This window comes from Ptychodera flava, unplaced genomic scaffold (assembly GCF_041260155.1).
Source record: "Ptychodera flava strain L36383 unplaced genomic scaffold, AS_Pfla_20210202 Scaffold_90__1_contigs__length_430918_pilon, whole genome shotgun sequence".
In the NCBI taxonomy this organism is placed as follows: domain Eukaryota; kingdom Metazoa; phylum Hemichordata; class Enteropneusta; family Ptychoderidae; genus Ptychodera; species Ptychodera flava.
Genome location: NW_027248412.1, coordinates 303,956 through 325,913, shown reverse-complemented (window position 1 = coordinate 325,913; position 21,958 = coordinate 303,956). Strand labels below are relative to the sequence as shown.

At 38.5% G+C, this 21,958-nt stretch overlaps 1 protein-coding gene and 1 long non-coding RNA gene across 2 annotated transcripts; both read left to right on the top strand.

The window, feature by feature from the left end:
* The first annotated feature begins 1,479 nt into the window (after window positions 1–1,479).
* On the top strand, window positions 1,480–17,992 carry LOC139129091 (aminopeptidase N-like). The gene is made up of 11 exons (XM_070694757.1): window positions 1,480–2,277; window positions 6,196–6,472; window positions 6,751–6,871; window positions 10,820–10,974; window positions 11,304–11,417; window positions 12,391–12,591; window positions 13,798–13,979; window positions 14,518–14,597; window positions 15,071–15,260; window positions 15,647–15,794; window positions 17,852–17,992. The coding sequence occupies exons 1-11, from the start codon at window positions 1,535–1,537 to the stop codon at window positions 17,990–17,992; spliced, it is 2,352 nt and encodes a 783-aa protein (XP_070550858.1). The 5' UTR covers window positions 1,480–1,534.
* A 1,049-nt stretch (window positions 17,993–19,041) lies between these two features.
* On the top strand, window positions 19,042–20,242 carry LOC139129084 (uncharacterized). Its single transcript, XR_011551497.1, has 3 exons — window positions 19,042–19,188; window positions 19,685–19,825; window positions 20,161–20,242. It is a non-coding gene; the product is annotated as an uncharacterized lncRNA (long non-coding RNA).
* Window positions 20,243–21,958: the final 1,716 nt, after the last annotated feature.

Here is a 21,958-nt window from a genome sequence, read left to right as displayed (position 1 = left end):
ATATATATATATATATATATATATATATATATATATATATATATATATATATATATATATATATATATATATATAATATATATATATATATATATATATATATATATATATATATATATATATATATATATATGATATGCGTGCGAGCTCAGTTTAAGTCCAGTGTGCGTGTGAACGCGATTGTGCTTTTCTGTGTCTTGTTGGGGAAGAAGGTTTTATAATTTTGACAAGGAGTTGTTTCTTCAAAACTAATCGATGTACTCAGAGACTACTCCACCGTATATCGACAATTAGTCCATTCCTATGGCGAGACAATTTACATAAAATGTTATGAAACTAAAAAACAGGAAACTACCATATGCCGCGTATCTGCTACTAGTCAAACACGATAATAAGAAATGGCTGTTAAGAAAGATAAATTCGAGAGATGCTTTGTAAATGAATTAAATGCTAACAGCAATAAACGATAATTGAGAACTGTGCTCTTGCACCTTTATGACAAGTCTCCTTCAATACGAAAGAACGCTGAGTATAATGACGTCAGAGATGTTTTGGTCGGCAATAAGTCAATTAGGCAATTACATGCTTTGTTAAAGTCTCAAGGCAGACGGACGAACACTTTTAGCAGTGTGGATACCCAGGACTAATTTGCGTTCACTTAATAAGGATTGTCATTAGCATATGAATTATAATGCCAGCATTGAGCTCCTATGTGAATGCTGAGACAGAAAGCTGAATAAAATTGCAGATGCACTCCACTTAGGGATCGACCATTTTGGCTTGCGAGGGGATGGTCAGGATGCAGTACAACTTTTTATTGGGTGTAAAATTTGGCAATATCTTACATGTTGCTTTATCTCGTCTGCCTGCATATTTTCTTACAAAATTTTTGCATCACCAAACAATCTTTTACATATATTTTCTCACAAATCAGAACTTCAGAGTAGTAATTTTTGAGTTAGTTTCGATATTAAGGTAATATGCACCTCGAAAGTGAGAGACTTAAACTTTTGCTCTAACTTTCCTCAAGGAATCTTTCAATCATTCTCTTTCAAAATCAAGAATAAAAATAGGGGGTCACCGTGCAAATTTTGGTACTAGAGAAACAAATTACCCAAGAGTTACCGATATTAGAAATTCAAAATGGCCGCCATCCCTGTGTTAACTCTATGGAAAAATAAAAAGTTTCAAATTTCGAAAAACTAAGCCAGTGAAAAGTTTTCTTTCACCAAGAGCTTTAAAATGAACCCCAACATGTGGTATATCAGAAGAGAATTGTAAAAGTTTGAGAGTCCGAATGTCTGTCCCCGAGGTGCGTTCTACCTTAAACGATTTTTCCTATATTGACCACCTCCTCAATAAAATCTAATGATCGTCCCTTACTCGCGAGGAAAAAAAAACAGTTCGAAGAAGGCAGCAATGCACTGTATACGCAGGCCGTTCATCAGCAAGGCGCCATCTTGACATTGTATCAGACGACAGCTCGTCAATCACATGAACAAAGGAGACCGGTGCAAGGCATTGTCAATGACCGATGGAGGCCGGGATGGCTTTTGAGAGACCAGAGATACCCAACATGTCGGACGGGAAGAATCGTAAACAGATCAGCGGCGGTGCATCGTCGTCGAGGACGAATTCGGCGAGGAGCGACCTGTACGCCGTAGATGTGCAAGATGCGGACGGCAAACTCGAACAGGGAAGCGGATTTTTCGTGACTTACGGAACAGCTGCAATCCTCATTGTTATTTTTGTCTTGGTTGTAGTGTGTGTGGCTCTGATTGGTGGTTTAGTCGGTAGAGGCAGGAGTAATAACAGACAGGACTACATCGTGAATACTACTAGCACATCGCTACCGACGACACTAGACCCGAGTATTCCGTGGTATCGTGTACGGTTACCTAAAAGCCTTATGCCGTCTCACTACAACCTAGAATTTACGCTAGATCTTGACAAGTTCAAATTCACAGGAAATGTGGTAATTACTGTTACTTGTACGGCAGACACTGATGTTGTTATTGTACATGCCAGGCAATTAAACATCAGTCAAGACAACGTAGCCGTGAAGGACCTATCCACTGGCAGTGACGTGGAAATCACACAACAGTTCGAGTTCGCACGGAACAGATTCTACGTTCTGCTGATGAAAGAAAATTTGAAAAGCGGGAAGGAATACGAAATAACATTTTTCGAGTTCAAGGGCATGCTGAGAGAAGACTTATTCGGAATTTATCTCAGCTCCTATGACGTCAGAAACGAAGATGGAATCACTGTCAAAGGGTAAGTTTATTAAGGCGGCCATTGCAATCGTTTTCCCACTGTTGTACTCAGGTGAATTGAAATCATGGCATTAATTAATGTCAGTCGTTTACATGATGATGGCGGGAACAGGCTAACGACAGCTATTCAGTATTGATCGTTTAAATTTCCACTCCATTTCAAGAAGGAGATCAGCGCATGCCACGCATCGGCAATTAAAATTAAAAAAAATTAGCGGCAATGATGGATGATCGTTGAGACTTTTTTCCCGCAGACGTTGACGTCAATTGTGCGTTTGTCTAAACACTGAATAGCGCGGGAAGAAGCCAAGGGCAATGACCCAAGTCCATTGCACTCATGCAGACACAGTACACAAAAGACGTTCTATACCTTGTCGTCTGCAGTACTCGCAAAACGACCAAAAAGTACATGATAATTCCTTGAAATTAATCATCAAAATTTAAACATATATTTCCACGGTGTAAATATCAAATCGATGTTCTACGTAAGGTGTGGTGTCAATTAGATTATAAAAAGTTTCGATTAGGACAACAAAAATGTAAGAAAAAAGTTACAAGCTTTCAAAAATGAAGAAACAGGGAAATATATTAGAAAGAACAATGTACTATATAGCCTACACCCGGGTGACCTTGAATCCCTTTGAAAAACAATTTGGAGCAATGAAGTCTGTTTTGAAACGTATACAGCTTTTGTTCTCGAGACTGAGTAATTATTCAAATTTTAAAAAAGAAATGCTGACGAAGAATGGTACAGCTTATAAGATGTATCTTCCTGACGGTGAAACTGGATCAGATATCAATGATGGGTAGTATGCGCCTCGAAAGTGAAAGACTTAAACTTTTGCTCTCACTTTCCTTCAGGAATCTTTCAATCATTCTCTTTCAAAATCAAGAATAAAAATAGGGGATCAACTTGCAAATTTTGATACTGGAGAAACAAATAACCCAAGATTTACCGACATTTAAATTCATAATAACCGCCATCCGTGTGCTAAGTTTGTGGAGATAAATATCTTTTTTTGAATTTCGAAAAACTAAATCGGTAAAAGGTTTTCTTACACCAAGAGTTTTAAAACGACGCCCCATAAGTGGTAGATCAGACAGGAGAGTTCAAATATCTGTCCCGACAGACGTAAAAATGTTTAAGTTGTAAAAAGAAGCAAGACCATAATTATGTTTTTTTAACTTTGCCCTTCGGATTTTTACACCATCTCACCTGCCGATGTGTATCGTCGATCATTAGAATCAGCTGATAACGTTTGTCATGCAGTCTTTTGGTAACAAGTGACGTCACCTGTAACTGTATGAGCAAAACGGAAAACATTAAAAACATCCAGTAGTTGATCGATACAAAAATCTGAGTTTAAACTTTCGAAATCTATCTGCAACTGAAGAATATGAGAGACAGCCTTGTCTATTTTTATCGGAGGTTAAACAAAACAGGTGATACTTGAACCACGGCTTATAATTTGGAATAACTGTTGTGCATTAGAAGTAGGTCGAAACGGGAAACTGACGAAAAGAAATTTGCAAAAAAATCTACATCAAACAGACATTTAATGTAATGCTATTTAATGCACCTCTTTGGATACGTTTGTCAAGTGGCAATTAATGTTGAGTACAGTTTCTGGTTGTTCTTTCAGTAGGCGGAAAGAGTTATGATAATCATTTCACTTTCAAGTTGCGAACTTCTAAAACTGCTTTCAAATTCTGAACGCCGGCGTGGTTTGTTGTGTTAGCCTATTTAGCCTGAAAGTGCCTACAGTATACGCAAAGACATTGTACAATCACAGAATCGATCTTTTCAATAAAAGCCTTAAGAAGGTCGACCTAACGAACATTGGACGCGTTCGAGTGACTAATTGAATTAGCAAGCAGCTGTTACTAAGGTCTTATAGTTTGTCATCGCTTCTCAATTGAAAAGATAATGTGCTGCTTAGGCAACAGTCGGGGTCAACGAAGGGTCAATATTTTGAAAGTAACGGGAGCACAAATAATTTAACTTTGCCTGTCTCGTGGTGTGTAACACAAAATCTTAAGGTAGAACGCACCTCGGGGACAGATATTCGGGCCTTCAAATTTTATCAATTTTCTTCTGACCTACCATTTGTGGGGGCTCATTTTGAAGCTCTTGGTGAAAGAAAAGTTTTCACCGTCTTAGTTTTTCGAAAATCGAAAATTTTATTTTTTCCCATAGAGTTAACACAAGGATGGCGGCCATTTTGATTTTTAAATATCGAGAAATCGCAAGTTATTTGTCTCTCTAGTACCAAAGTTTGCACGTTGACCCCTGATTTTTATTCTTGCTTCGGTAAGAGAAAGGTTTAAAGTTTCACTGAGGAAAGTTTTAGCAAAAGTTTAAGTCTTTCACTTTCGAGGTGCATATTACCTTAAGTGCACAAAACAATTTTCCTGTTTTACGTCCGAGCGCGCGGAAATTTACACTTAAGGAAGTACGCACCTCGAAATTGAAAGACTTTTGCCCAAACCTTCAACAAAAACAATTCGCCTTCGAAATCAGGAATAAAAAGTAGAGTTAATAGTGAAAAAGTTGGCACATAAGAAACAGTCTGCCAAATATTGACTGACACTTGAAATTCAAAATGGCCGCTATCTTTGCGTTAACTCTATGCGGATATTTTCGATTTTAACATGAATCAGCCGATGGAAACTTTACTAACCCCATGAGTTTCAAAATGAGCCCCACACTACAAGTAGTTGACCAAAATGTATTGGACTGGGTTGAGAGTCCAAATATCTCTCCCCAAGGCGCATTCTACCTTGAAACGAACAAAAGGCTGTATCTTGTCTACTGCGTTCTGTCCCAAAACCTCGGTATGATTTATACATCCACGCATGACACTTGTTTACTTACGGCAGTCCTATTGCAAGCTTTGAACTTAAACTGGTGATGCAAATCAAAAGCCTTGAGAAACATCGCCTCAGTAGAACACAAATTGACTTTGTGTTCATTGTGTGTGTGTATGTGCTTCCAACCTACCTTTCAGAATTGTCAGTTAATGCAAAGCCGAGAATTCACTTATTTTGCTCCACTTGTAATCGTCGATTGTGCGGATTAATTACTCACGATGAAGTTTCCCATTAATCGTGCTTTTCTTGATGATCAAATATTCACCATCCGTGATACGTCTTTGTCGTATTTCACATACATAATGAAACCTTTGTTACTTTCTTGGTGTGTGATTACGACATAAATCAAGTATTTCATGAAACCTGTTCGAGATTCGACCTAGTAGTGCTCAAAGAACATAAACCGAGTCATAAAGAGTAAAACATGGTTTCAATATTGTAAAAAGTCATCGACTTAATTGCATTAATCGATCAAACATCCGGCCAGTTATTCCCTTAGGGACCGTCCCAAATTTTTCGCACAAGTTCAAACTTAATCTCCGTAGTACCGGGGGGGGGGGTGTTAAGTGTTGAACTTCCATTTAATTGACGAACTTCACTTTCGCATTTTTATTAAGTTATGCTTTCATGGCTTGTAAAAATAAAGAAAAACTGCTCATTAATACCAACAAATTTTACTGTAACTTGTTTCCAGCCCGTTCCTGTCATACACTTATTTTCACTCCCAAACACAATTTACCGACAGTAACATTGTATCGTAAACTTTCCATTCATCAAATAGTAAAGAAAAAGTATGTTAATTTAAATTTTCTAAGTGTCTGCAGATATCATAATTTCGCACTTCTGAACAAAGTTTTTGTTTTTGTTTTTATCTAAACTAAGGAATTTCGTTTCTTGAGCTTGTGCGACAATCTGAGACGGTCCCTTATCTACCTGCAATATTTCAACGTGTTCAGTAAAGCACTTTTGAGTTGGCTGTGGGCAAAAAGGTAGCGGCTGTATCTTGCTCAAGTCTTCTCCAGTGTATTTTATTTGACTTTTATCACAGATATGCCATATCCTCCCAGTTTGAACCAACCTATGCTCGTAAGGCGTTTCCTTGTTTCGATGAACCAGCAATGAAAGCGACATTTTCCATCAGTATTATCCGGGCACCTCGATATCGATCGGTCTCAAACGGAAAGAAGTTATCAACAAACAAACTGCATGATTCGTCCTGGTACAGAGACGTGTTTGAGACCACGCCTGTCATGTCAACCTATCAGTTAGCTGTAGCTTTGTCTGACTTCGACAGCTTAGAGCTGACAAGACCGAATGGAAAAACTGTAAGTAATTCTGTAGATCAATTCTTCATATTTTTGGATACACAACGTACATTTAACGTTGTTCAAGAAAAGGTAATATTATCGAATTGTCAGATATAACTTCAAACAAATACTGGATATTTTTTTTATTTGAATATCTTTTATTGGCATTATTTTGTTGGCAGTCTTTCAGCACGTTTTATTATCAAGGAAACCATTTTCTGTCAGTCAAATTCTACAAAAATAACACAATGCAACGCCTTGCTTCCTTTAATTCTCTTTTTTATTTCTTGACGCAGATCAGGGTCTGGGCACGTGATGATGTCTTGCCACAAACTCAGTTTGCTCTCAACGTTGCAAATTGGTCATACGGCTATTTCGAAGAATATTTCGGCGTAGAAGACCCTATCCAAAAATCTGGTATGAGTTCTAAGCGTTCAAGTTAACTTTATATGTTAACACTCATTTTAAAGAAAAATCAAACTCAAACTGTCAGATTTAATTTATAAAAAAATATTGGAGTTGTTTGTATTTAAATATGATTTGTAACAGTAACAGTAACAGTGCAGAAATGTGCACTTTTATTTGCATTCAAAGGCCTCCGGCCCATATGCAAAGGGGTACAATGGCTGGTATATTAAAGGAAGAAAGAAAAAAAATGTACAGAGCTAGCTATTTGAAGTTTTAAGTAGATTACTACAGAAAAGTTCTATGCTGGCAGCAAATGCCTTCAAAATTACAATTTAGAGGTAGTTTCCGTTCTAATGTTGAAAGCTTGAAATACAAAGTGACAAATATTAAGTGTTATTTCTATATCTGAAATATTCATTAGTGTTTGAAATTTACAAAAGTTTGCTTCTCGAATAAATGCACTTGGCAGATATTTATCTCGTAATTCATTATATAAAGGACATACTAAAAGAAAATGATACTCGTCTTCCACGTCACCCTGCTTACAAAAATTACAAAATTGGCTGATGATTCAATGTTTTTGTGTCTATCATCTTCAATAGCTAGTTGAAGTACCGAACACCGAAACCGTGCAAACATTTGCATAACTCTCCAGTTACAACATATATTTTTCTGGTTCAAGTAGACTTTTAAAGCAATTGTAAGTTCTTAATTTTGGTTTACCTATAACATTAGCTTTCCATTGTTGTTTTAAAATATCTGAAATACGTGTTTTGAAAGCTGATATAAAACTTAGCGTATTGTCAACTTCTTGGGTCAGCCATACATGACCGAACCCATATGATTTGTTGGTAATAGTAAAGAGGGGTTACAGTACTTATCAGAAAGGTGTAGCAGTACTCTCTTCTCAAATAGTATTTTATTGTTAGTAGTATTTTACTTCATTGCTTAAAAAAGTTAGAGACACATTCTTGTAAATGCATTCATATTGGAGTTCATGGCATGTTTAATTCTCGCCTACTAGACACAACTCCGTTGCCGTTGCATAATTGTGTATCACGATTATTTATGGATTGCAATTTCGTTTATGATACATGAGAGAAAATGCCGAGAGAGTTTGACCGGTTGACCTCGCTGTTAATTTTATGCAGGAAATTACAATAACAATGCTTGGTCGAATGACGTATTGCCTTGAGGGCGGGATAGCCAGTGGTATAGGGGGAGGAGTACCTTCAAGATAGTGATAAGTGGTGCGGATTACCGTCGCCTAGGTGTCTGGCGTATACGCGTGCCAAAAGACACCTATGGTTGATTTTCGGTTGACCAGTCTGATGGCAAAGTTGCAAATACCTGGACTGAACTATTCTGTATTTTGTAGGTGTCGTTGGCACTTTGACAATAAAAGTAAAGATGCACACATATTGAGTTTATTGTCTTGTTTATGAGCGGCCAGTATTTCCAACGGCATAAATTGTGTGCATTTGCCCTAGAATAAATGATTTCGAATAAAACATCGCGAATGTAACCACATTCCTTAAGCTCGACGTACAAAGAGCCATGGAATCGCCCGACTTCGATATGAGCCTACAGAAATTTCAAAATGCCAGATGACTTTATTTTATAAACATAGACAGTATAGCGAGAACTGTCTATGGTAGAAGAGAAGAGAAGAGTTCAATGGCTCAATGGCTCCCCAGAATGATGGAAAGTTACGCACACTTGTCAAAAGAAAAGACATGGGTGCTCCGAAACCGATCGTCACTTCGGCAGTTTTTCTTCTCATGTTGAGCGTGCCGACAAAGATCGGTGTTTGATTATGAACTTACAGAACATTCATAAAAAGAAATCGTTTAAATTGATGCGTCCATTTACAAGTTCAATGACATGATGGCAAGGGCAAAGACGCGGCCTGTGCACAATAAGCCGTGAACCAGACAGCTTGTAAAGCTCAACAAAATTTGATTCACGAATCCCGTTCGTGTCCCAGTTAGTTTTCTAAAAACCTTGGACTATGGTCTTGTATGCCTTTTTTTCTCGGCCAGACCAAATTTAATACCTACCCAGACAAAAGTGTCGTAATGTTTGTGTATCGAACAGGCGCACTGCAGAGTAAATTAAAGTTCTATCGCCCAATGGTCATGAATTCATTCAGGATCACCATTTTGCCTTGACTTTTGACAATGAACGGACATAGACGAATAGAACTTTGCTTTTAATACTTATTTCCTTTATTTCCCGTATGATCGACTTCACTATTACGTACATTTGGTCACAGGTCACCCAGAAAAAAATGAGTGGGTACAATGATACTGTGGCCGGAAATTTTTTCAGAGCGAGAAATGTTCGCAAACTTCGCGAGGGCAAAAGAAAGCGAAAACTAATCCTTGGATATATGTAAAAAAAAATTGCGTGATTTACATCATGACATGTAACACACTCAATGCCATGATCACTGAACTTTTATAGTAAGCCTGTCACCTTGAAGGTAATACTGTAGATAACACGAGGGCTTCAAACGCACAATGGTACAAACAACACCACAAGTGTGGCCGTCCCCGTCTCGGGGCTGTTCTCGGAGCGGGACCGTTTCTCTGGTTTTCCGTCAATGTTTTCCACCACGGACAAATGGTAACAACACTGAACATAACCTGAATTATATGCTTGTCAAACCAGTTTGTGTCAGTGCCGCCGGTCACGCGCACCACCAAAAGTTTGACCGTCACTTAATATCGAACAGTATTCAAAGAAACAGTCCTACTAATTACTGCCGTCCCTGCCCGTCATTCTTCTAGCAATGCCCGTCATGAAATTGGCCTTTTCAATACAGTAATAGGTCGATATCTTAATATTCCACAACATTTGTTTGTGATATAAACTTATAAAATCATAGTCCAGGGTCCCAAACCGCCGATCGATTTACGACCCGATAGTTATGCCGCTGACGCTGATATTCACCGTTGGTTGCCTGTGTGTGCGTACATGGACAGTCTGCATAGCCCTTGAATGTGGTCTCGGTTTGATCAAACTTACAATTAAGGAGTATATATCAAAACAGATAAATGATTTATGTTTTCACATGGATTCACAAAAAGTTTCGCCCCGGTGTTCATTTTGGCCCTGGAATTCCATCTACCCACCCTTTGCAGAGTAGTAAGCTTATTGGGCAAGTAAACATGGATGCGCCGGTGCGATTCAACGATCAACCTGTATATCGGATCGAAAGTCAAAAATTTTACGGCTCGGACTATGATTTTACAAGTGTATATAGAAAGTATAAGGCGCGCGGTATTATATATTGACTGATTACTGTAGCTATGATAGGCTACATTCAGGACGGGCAGCGACGGGCAGTAATTAGTAGGCAAAACAGGTGGTTTTCACCGTGGGCAGAACTCGGTGCAATGATACTGAAATAATAGTAAGCCCGTCACCTTGAAGTTAATACTGTAAGTGAAACAAGGACTTCAAACGCACGATGATACAAACGACACCACAAGTGAAACGTACACATAGAAATACACGCGTTCCTACGTTGTGCCCACCCGGGCCACGCGATTAAAATATGACTGATACTGCTGGATAGTGTTAATTGGGTCGGTAAACAGTCAACTAATAGTTTAATTGACTACCTGGGTGATTGGCAGGTCGTGTCCAACGACGCATATGCAAAGCAGGCCAAAAGACAAAAGCCCCCAAAGTTATTGACAGCTGGCCAGGGGTCACCATGAATACGTAATGAAGCTTCACTACGCAGAAACTGCGTAGTCAAGCCCTTCTTAACCGGTCAAACTCTCTCGGCATTTCCGGCATGATAAAATCAAGCATGACGTCGTTCATGTTTTTATCAAAGTTGTGACTTTATTAAACAACGCAAAACCAAGATGTGAGTTTGTTTAATTTTATTCTTTCTTGAGTGATTGTGGTTCACTGCCCATCTGGGCATCTATGTATTACCAGATCTCTTTGTTGTACCTGACCATCCCGCGAAAGGCATGGAAAACTGGGATCTAATTACACTCCGTGAGAGCGCCACCATCGTCGACGAAGATAAATCTGCTGCAAAAGTTCTTGAAGACACAGCCGATCTGATCGCTCATGAAATCGCACACATGGTATTAAACGATTCAGATTTTGTTCTTTTCGTTAATTCCAGTAATATAACTATGTGCGCACAAGTTTGGATAAATTTGTCATTTTCTCGACAGTTTATGTCGTCCACATCGATCGTGAGAAATGTGTTGGCGAAGAGATTTGTTTTCAGTAGTGTATTTTGTGACCATGCTGTTCTGAAAAGTATGAAATGTCATGATAAATTTCTTTAAAATTCTAACCATTTTAAAAAATTTATTGCCAAAGACGTCATAGCAAATGGTTATTCGTATTGCGAGAGTTTCGAACCAATGAGTAATATGCATTTTAATATGGCTTCCTTTTTCTTCAGTGGTTCGGTAACATGGTCACTCCAAAATGGTGGACAGATTTGTGGCTCAAAGAAGGCTTCGCCTCAATGTTTGCGTCAGAAGCTTTGAATCAAATATTTCCTGATTGGAAGATGGTAGGTAACACATAGTGTGAATTGTGTCATGTATTTCTAAATGTTTCAAATAATGACTCACGACCGATACTGGAAAACACAGAATGTGTGCGGTATTCAATTATCTTCTATGCTTGCTATTCAGCATGATATTTTCTATATTACATGCCTCGTATAACGAAGAACACGCGCTCTATTGAATTTAATGGCAACTCGTTCGTGACGTCGAGGGTCGTATAGTCATCATTTGACTAGAAATGGACCGTAACTATTTCCAACTTCACAATTTTGGGATTTTGATATGTTCAATTATAATTTTTGTCGTGCGAAATTCGATATTTGAATATCATGCATATAAAAAATTGAAAGACCGCATAACAGTGGTTCAAATATCAATGCGCCTATCGGCGATGAAAATCTTCCGTTTTTAACAGATTTTCTTCTTAAATAGAAATAAAGCATATTATTGTCATCGGCCGAAAAGCCTAAACATTTGGAGTGAAAATAATTAAGAGAGGCATGCAATGAAACCATTATAGCCCAAACAAGGGACTATGTACCCTCGAAGCAGGAGACCATTTGCATGCCTTCACCTACTCTTTGAGCTAATAGCTCTTGATCTTGGTTATAATATATTCTACATTAGATATTTTGAATTTTCGATGTGAATGGTAAATTAGGCAACCATGGCATTGTCAAACCAGTGAGCAGTGCCAGATTCCGGACATTTTAAAAATTGAAACTACTTTCCGCGATAATGTAATGTTAAATCTCATTCAAGTGCTACCAGATTGTGAATCTACAAATCAACAAGTTCAAAATGGCACTGAAAGTTGAACAGAGCATTTGCTGTGCTGCTACTTGAGAAACACTGCACTAATCTATTGTTAAGACTCTGACAACCTGCCAGCACTCTCCCCACACCCTACATCAGTTCCAATACACACTGCCTTCAGTAATGTAGAACGCTAGAATGTGCAATTCCATTTTCCAGAACGAGATGGTAATCGCCCAATCAGTGCTGCCAGCGTTAGAAATGGACGCCTTCATGAACTCTCACCCTTTGGCGTCGCCAATCAACAATCCGGATGATATTGTGCAGTTTTATGACGTAGTCACTTACTGGAAAGGCCTCAGCGTCATATATATGTTGCGATACTTCGTCGGTGAAACAGCTTTTTGCAATGCCCTTCAGGTGAGTTCTTCGCTGATTGGTCAAAACTGCCGAAAAATGGGTGTCAGGCTAAGCAATGCCATGACAAAGCATAAATTTAGGGTCTTTTCTAATTCATCTTTTCTAATTCATCTGTTATTAATTATTAATTACAGATGAATTAGCAGATAGCATCCTTAGCAAACAATAAGGCAGAATAGTTATGCCCCTAAATTTCTTTGCTTCTGTTGGCTTACATTATAATCAGTAAAACGAATATTTGTTTCTCTCTGGTAGTTTTTGGTGTAAAAAGAAAAAAACACCAAACGAAAATAATAAATGAAATGAAATATTGTACTTGCATGACATTACGGAAGCCAAATAGAATTTGAACTTTGAACTAAAGTTTGTTGTTTGTGAGACACGCCATGTTTCACACTAAATGTTTAGCTTCAAACAGTTTTGATAAAGGATTAGTGGTATAAAGCTCTCGTTCCGAAAAAAGCAGCTTTTTTTCTCGAGCTAATAGAAATACATTTTATAGATCACATGCGACTGTTAGAAGCCGGCACACAGTTGTTTGAAAATATTTGTCGTGCCAAGGATCCAACTATGTGTTTTTCCAGAGCATTCGCCTGCGTATATAGTATATATTCAAGACTTAAAAGACCACTTCCCTTCAGCAGGTAAAATCATCACAATGCATTTTAAGAGACGAAAATCTGCCTTTTTTCTGTCAGTTGTATTTTGATTAAATTGCATTATCGAAAAATGTGATCGTGCGATATTGCTTAAACTTCTACGTATAACGTACACAAATCACATTTCTCTAGATTGTTAAAATATAAAAGTAAACGATGTTCTGTCTGCATGATTTTGATATTGCTTACTTCCAGAATTATATCAAGAATACATGTATTCTAATGCTGATATGGATGAACTCTGGGAAGAATTTTCAGAGGTAAGTCCAGAGTAGCTATATAACATTGTACGGTTTATAAATAGTTGAGTGGGATTATTTATAAATAGTCGAGTGGTATTAAAATTACATTACTTGCCGTTCGAATACTTCTGATTGTCACAAATCAAAATAGCGGAATGATTTTAACTTTCAATTTTTATTTCAGAAGATCAGGTTGTTATGACCGGAAAAGTATCAAACAGAATTCTTTAATAAGACAATTTAAAGACAATGGTCCGTTGTAAAAGAACTTGAATTGAGTCCAATTTTCTCAATTTTTGAAACAGGCTGCAAATAGCGGACTACAGATAAAAGAAATAATGGATACATGGACACTCCAGAAAGGATATCCGGTCGTAACCTTGTCAAGGGACAGGTCATCAAGCATGCGCAATGTGAATGTCAAGCAAAGCCATTTTACAATTAAGACAGAGGATTCAGATATTAATATCAATGATAGTCCATACAGGTGATTGATACTTTACCAACACTCAAATTGTCCAGTATTCCTAGAGTCTCTATATGTGTGCACATAAGTGAAATTGTTTTGTATGTGTGTTTAAACGAAGTTTGTATTTGCCATAATATAAATGCATGCTGATAACGGTTTTGATTCTGCCTACTTCTGGACCTTTATCGACACATCACACTCTCTCTATAGGACCCTTTAAATTACATAAGTAAAGACTAGATCACAAATTTCTACTTTTCTTTGTTTTCGTGATTAAAGCTTATTTTAATTTGCGTTATTATCATGTGAACAGTAATTTGGACGGCAATTCACGACTCCTACACTGGCTGAGAGAGCCCAAGAAACAGATCAGCACTTACATCAAACAGCTACATATGAACTTATCTTGATCGAAAGAGGAGTGGTTATTAATGTAGCAATGTGATCATAAAAATAATTTCCTAGGCTGTGAGGCTTCGACTGCCAATGGACTGTATGTAAGCTATTACAAATTAATTGAAGTAATGTCTCTGTATGGTTATTTTTGTCTAAACAGGTACCAATGGTTCATATATTTTGCATATCTAACCCATACGAACAGGACTCCAAAAGGTCAATGGTTGGAAATGAACTCGAGTGAGTAACGTTTAGGTACTGTCAATATTTTACTTACCTTTATTTTTTATTTATTTTTACCAGAACAGAGTTAGAGAATAGTGACTGACCCAAATATCACAAACTTTAACGAGACCTGAAAACACCGAGCCTACGTGTAGCTAAAGTACCATTCACGATTATCCTATGGGGTATGTTGTTATATATTCATCGAAGAAGGCACAGTCAATTTACCAAAGATTTACACCAGAAAGAAGATGGGCCCAGTTTCTTTAGTAGACTGAAAGATATGTCGCTCGGGGGCGCTTTCTACGCGTAAAGACCGCTGCCGATCGACGGGTCTTTCAATCCATTCCATCAAGTGCACTCAAACTTACATTTTTTTCAGCAGAAAGTTTAGCAAAAATTTTAAGTTTTATAGTATCATTCAAACATTTCCTCTGCTACGATAAAAATGACTGCAAAGATTCATGTACGAATACGCTTTATGACAGCGAATATCGAGATGAAGATTGATTACCGAGGAAACTGGATACTAGGGAATAAAGACAAGACCGGGTTCTACCGTGTCAACTACGAAAACGATAACTGGGACGCCCTCACCGATCAACTGCAGAGAGATCACACAGAGTTCTCGCCGTCTACGAGAGCAGCCATACTGGATGACGCCTTTGCGCTTCAGAGGTGAGGCTGTGCGGTGACACTGGTCGCCTATGTCACGTCCTGAAATTGTTAATAGTTATTGTACAATTGCGGATTACGATCTTCATGCCAATACTTTTATTGGTGCTTTCTGTGGAGATGTGTCTGTTCTTCCGGTGTTTTGCTTTTGTCATTGTTGTTCTTGTTGTTGTTGTTGTTGTTGTTGTTGTTGACGAAGATGGTTACTGTAAGGTAATTGTACTGGTTTTGATGATGTTAATGATGACGATGATAATGACGACGACGACGACGATGATGATGATGATGATGATGATGATGATGATGATGATGATGACAACGCAGATAATGATAGAACGCAATTATCGGCGCTTGTTCTGTTGACAAATATACAATTGTGTTTGTTTCAGAGCTGGGTTACTGGATACAAACCGTGCTTTAAGTGTCACACTGTATCTCGACAGAGAAAATGATTATCTTCCTTGGATGGCTGCTATGAAAGGTTTCAATTACATACGTAAACGGATGTACACTACAGAATCTTACGGCCTTCTGCAGGTATGTTTTGATATCTTCTTTGATCGTAGAGGTACTTAGGGTTATTGCACGACGTTTGGGCGATACCGCGTCGTATTCGAGTGATGTGTCCGTATTTTGACGAGTGCGCAGCAACGAGTCAAAATACGGACACATCACGAGAATACGACGCGGTATCGCCCTAACTTCGTGTAATAACCCCTTTATCATACATGCATGCTTTGGTTATGACTGTTTTCCTACAGACGCTCCGAAATTAGCAACGAAATCAACTTGAAATCGACCTTGCTTCCTCCAGGCTGTACTTATAAAAAGTTGGTTGCTAAGGAGTGATGACAACCGTATCACTTCTTGATATTATTCCGCTATTGGGCCATTCCACTGCAAAGGAGGGTTTATGGAGTACTTTTACAGCAAACAATTTAAATATTACAATGTCCACACAGGTTTTCACAATTTGAAGAAGATTTATTTTTAGTTTAAAATGACGGTGGATGTAAAACATAGGCGGGAGTCCACAAAATGGGTGTGTTTTCGTGTTTTAATACATAACCTCATCCCTGCGTGAAAGTTATGAGGCCGCCAAAATCGGGTCAAAATACTCGCGCCACGCTCAAACTCTTATCGAGTATGAACAGCTGAGAGCACAGAGCAAGCAGCTCTGCGACATCTATGAATGCACATACAGTGGATATAAAACCCGTACCAGTCAGTTTATCTCGAAGAATTATACATGTTCCCAGACGTCAAATATGCCGAATTTACCATCTCAGTAAGCGGATTAGTGAAAACATGAAGTGAGTACACTGTAAGCTGTAGTGTCGTAACTCGTTCGTGATTTTGTTGCTGTACGAATAAAAGTACATTTCAAAGGTATTTCCGTCGTCTGCTCGTATATTTTCCTTCCTGGCTTGCCTAAATAGAACTAAGCTTCCTTTAACAACCGAACCGAAAGTTTGACTTTCCTAGATGGCACATTGTATCTGAAACCCGCACCGCATCGGTGCCACCAGACACGATCATGACCTGTGAACTGACAGGTACAAATCGGAAATATCACCTTCAACCTTGTCTGTCGCGAGTATCTTCAGTGCGGTTGGATTTTCGTGGCTCATTTACGACTGTAAACGATGTAATTCACCGCCCAGAATCAACAACAGGAAACTTGTCGTAATGATGCTCTGTCTACCGATATCTTTACGTGTAATGATACTTCCATGGTGCAAATATTCAGCAGCGTAGACGACACGAAAACACTGCACCGTGCACCGCACGGGACCGGCCGTGAATTGACAGGTGTCGGCAAATTTTCAATACGTTTGTTTGTTTGTATGTTTTGTACAACTGTACTTGTGCCTAAGGGCAATGCCCATGAAGTGACTGCAAACAACAGAATTTTGACCATAATCATAATGACGTTTCGGATTGTCATTGTCTTATTCGCTCAGCTGTTTTATATGTACATATACCAACGAAGGTCACGCATACAGCGAAGGTCACGCGTCCGCGTCGCTGTAAGTAGTTCGGTTACAGTGAAAATATAATTCGTATTTTCACTAGTTAAAATATGGGCTCATATCCAGTACCGTCTTGAACAATAGAAGAATGGCAATACAGGCATAGCATGTATGATAAATGTATAAATGTAAAGTTTAAATTCTAGGCTAATTTTAAAATAACTGGGACAGTAGTGAATAGTTCCGTCATGGTCGTTTTTAGACCTTTTACAAAACGTAAGCATCATATTTGCAAAACATTCCGATAATTTCCATCAACACTCATAAAATCTGCAATTTGCTTCTGTCGATGCTTTCCAGAGCAGTCGTTTAATCAATTTTCAACGTTGAAAAGGTATAGCGATTTATAGTGTCACTTTCCGAATATTCACACTAATTATGCAAATACACGTTATTTAATCTTACAATTCAAAATCTTGTTCCATTTTATGTCAACTTTTCAATTTCAAATCCTTTCGTCTATTTTGTATTCTGCATTAGAAATGATTGATTAATACTAACATACAAATGTCATTGAAATCTCCATTTTCGTAAATTTTGTATGATATTGTTAACACGCAGAATTACATTAAGCAGCAGGTAGGCCATCTCGTAGCCTTCTCGGCTGGGGCGTGGGAGACAAGTACGGTACCCTGGGGTCAAAGGGCAACTTACAACAGCGATTCTGAGAACTTTGGCCCTGAAGACACTGTGCGAAAATAGTGACGAAGAGGCTGTCAGTCAAGCTGTCACATTATTTGACAACTGGCTCAACAAGGACGAAGAGTGAGTTCCTCATCTGTTTACATTAGACTCCTGTTAAAAAATACACTGCTACACCTTAGCTTCGACATTTGAATTCGAAAAAAGCAATAGTATTATACATTATGATATAAAATATTGTTCTGAACTACACTGTGCTGTATTGTATTGTATTGACTGTGTTGTACTGTGCTGTGCTGTGTTGTGCTGTGCTGTGCTGTCCTGTACTGTCCTGTACTGTGCTGTGCTGTGCTGTGCTGAACTGTGCTGTACTGCAATGTGCTGCACTGCACTGTAGTGTACTGTCCTGTTCTGTCCTGTACTGTGCTGTGCTGTGCTGAACTGTAATGTACTGCACTGTACTGCACTGCACTGTAGTGTACTGTCCTCAACTGTACTGTCCTGTCTTGTATTGTCCTGTACTGTACTATACTGTGCTGTGCTCTACTGTACTGTAATGTTCTGTACTGTACTGTACTGCACTGTACTGCAGTGTAGTGCACTATCATGTACTGTACTATACGGTAGTGTACTGGACAGGCTGGACTGCTCGGCTTGTAATTTGCTTTTTGCAACATTTTGCTATGCCATTTGGTGGTTGTCTTGTGCTGTTCAGTATTGAGCTATACTGTGTTTTACTGTACCACAATTACCTCTACTATACTTTTCGGTCTTGCGCTAGGCTTTGTTGTATTGCAACTGTACCTTTCTGTACTCTACCGAAATTTATTCTGTTCTGTATAGCACTCTACTGCTCGGCACTGCTCTATACTGCGCTGCACTGTACTGTACTGTACTGTACTGCACCTATACGGTACGATGCGATAATGTACAGTAATTATAGTGTCGTATGGTATGGTACGATACATGTTCTTTGATGTAATTTGTTGTATACTGTATCGCACTCTAGCTATGCTGCACTTTATTGTTTTATTTTAATATACTTTATCGTTTATCTTAATACTGAACTGATTCTAAATTGTTTACAGAATTCCAGTCGATTTAAAAAGTTTTGTATATTTCATTGGTGTAATGAAGGGAGATTCCGAGGTATGGGACACAGTATGGCGACGGCAAGAGGTATCCAGCCATGCTGATGACGCACACGCATTACGTCAGGCACTGGCAGCCTCACAGTATCCTTGGGTACTATGGAGGTAATTTAAATAAATTTATTAACATTTTTATTTCTCAATATGTTCTGAGTATATTCATGGATGAAAGATAATAAAAAATGGTATATTGAGTACAAAATGTGTAGACAGTAAGAGTTAGAGAACGTCTGTTATAAGCTGGCTTGTAAATGGGCATAGACGAGGGAAAATCATATGGCAAGTAAAGGATATTGTTGAAGTTAAAGTGAGAAGATTCGATTGCAATGGGTTTGGGAAATGACTTGCCTCGAGTTGCTTAGTTTTTGAGTCAGGGAAGGGAACATAATTGGTGGGACGGGAATTTATAAACTCGTAGAAGAAGGACAACTGCAAACTGCTTTCATCATCTCCAAATTTAATAACGTCTTACAAGTACTAAATCAATGCAATAAAACATTTATTACTGAAAAATATTATTCGTTCATCAATGATAGGAACATTGTAAATTTTCATTTCAAAACCTTATGTACAGTACAGGGCAAATAATTGTTGTTGTCAGGTTCATGGAATGGAGCTTGGACAGCACGAAAGTTCGGATGCAATACGGTCCGTCGAATATTGGAAGCGTGGGAAAGACACATTTTGGGCAAGCCTTGGCTTTTGATTTCATTGTAGAAAAATGGGACGTTATCCGAGAAAGGTAATTTGACACGATTTTGATTTCTGACTTGTGTGAGGTTATTGCTGTCTACGCCATTGCATGGTACTTTAGCCAAAAGAGATGATCTTATAAGGTAGTATGCGCATCGTAAATGAAATCTTAAACCGTTGCTGAAACCTTCCAAGATGAAACTTTCAACCATTCTCTCACCAAATCAAGAATAAAAATAAAGGATCGCGATGCAAAGGTTGGTACTAGAGGCATTCAATACCTGTCATGACCAATATTTGACATTCAAAATGGCTGCCATCCTGTGTTAACTCTATGAGGAAAATAAAATGTACTATTTTTTTGTATATTATATTTGTGTATAGGTTTGCCAGCTTAGTTTTTGGTTTTGGAGAAATGATTCAGGGAGTAACGTCATTGATAAATAATAAGTCACAGATGAAACAGATGAGTGAAGAGCCTATCGATAGGGGCAAGTTGCGGAATGAATACGCTGATCTTGATTTTCCAAAGACTTTAAATTTTATGACAATTTGCGTTTCTGACTAATTCGTCTAAATTACGTTTTCGATTATTTAGTGGACAGCTTATGATGGAAGAAGTATTTTCTTCTCTGATCGAAAGTGTAAGTGTTTGTCTTTTTGTTTACCTGTCTCCAGCTTGAGCAGCCATTTTCCCAGAATCCCCCGGGAGGTTCTGGCGATAAGTCAGCACGGCTGGCCATCGAACAAATCGGCATCAACGTGGCTTGGAAGGAACATTATGAAGAGGAGGTGGCACAGTTCCTGAAAGAGAATTCAACAAGTTGAAATAATTGAATGCCTCGCCGACTATATACAAAGCGGGTGCAAGGCAACCATCTTGTCTTATCGAAGATTTCCCCTGTCAGTAGAGGCACCTCTAGTAGGGTTTCAGTGTGGATAAAAAACGTCACATCTTGATGACGTCATTGAAATGTTTTTGTCGTGTGACGCCGACACAAAGGAGCTGACGGAAGTGATGCGAACAATGCTGCCAGTCACCTTGTGTGTATTATATGTACATGAAACGATTAAGCAATAATTTTGGGGTAATTATTTCCAAAGATGTGAATATGTTCAGAGTATTACGTAATGTAGTCATCAGGGACGGTTTAACAGGTTTTTTGATAAAAGTTTATAAATCTCGCGTCATCAGTGGATTTTATTCAATTCAATATCGGAATTAACAAAAGATGCATTATCAAACAGGTATCGTTTTTTGCAAGGAGTAAACGCACCTTCTTGATGTACCTAATGACAATTAAGTTAGCTCTAAAATCTTTCTTGAGGACACTATGCGAAGCTCTATGTGTTCTTTCACCAGTCACGTAAATTTTGAATATCGTTTAAAGGAAAAAATGCATAATATGCGCGGGAAAAATGTGACAGTAACGACTACTCTTGAGGAATTCGAATTTGCATATTTTCAGCCTTATGCGTTACCTATTTCATGAATATATCGTTGAAGTTACCTTCATTCGCCAATTCTTACGATGACTATTAAAAGAGTGACGACAAAATATGGTGTATATGACAGTGTCATTTCGAAAAGATGTTACACTAACGTTACTTTAAACTTGTTTATTTCTTTATACCATTTGCGAAAACCTATGCATATTATTATCATATACCCGTGCCCATATCGCTTCATCCTAGTGACGTTCACCTTAAAATATCAGCTGTGATATTCCACGGTAAACGTCGAGATATGCACGATAAACGTCATCGGTTTTTGGCCTGCGAAGCGACGTTGCCAACGTAAAATATTGACAGGGCTTCGAGGAACACGGGTATTTCTGGTTGCCAAATGCGGAAATAACATGTTGAGTCTTCTAATGTTTTCCCATGGTTTTCCTGTTAAAGATCTTGTATTTTGGCCAAGCTCTAGCAAACATTCTGCCGTTCGCACGGCACCGTGCACGGTCTACCCCCGAACAGGTATAGTGAGCGCGTGGCGTGACAGCGATGTCGCGCGCGCGACGACTGTTGACATGGCAACTCTCCGGGTAATATAAACAGACAAAATGGCGGTCCCCTCCGCGCGAGCTCCGTGCCGTACGACGATTGAGTGCTCAATTTTTTTATTTAAAATGCAAAAGAACATTACATGATAATGCAAGTCAAACGATAATGCGTCGTCAAT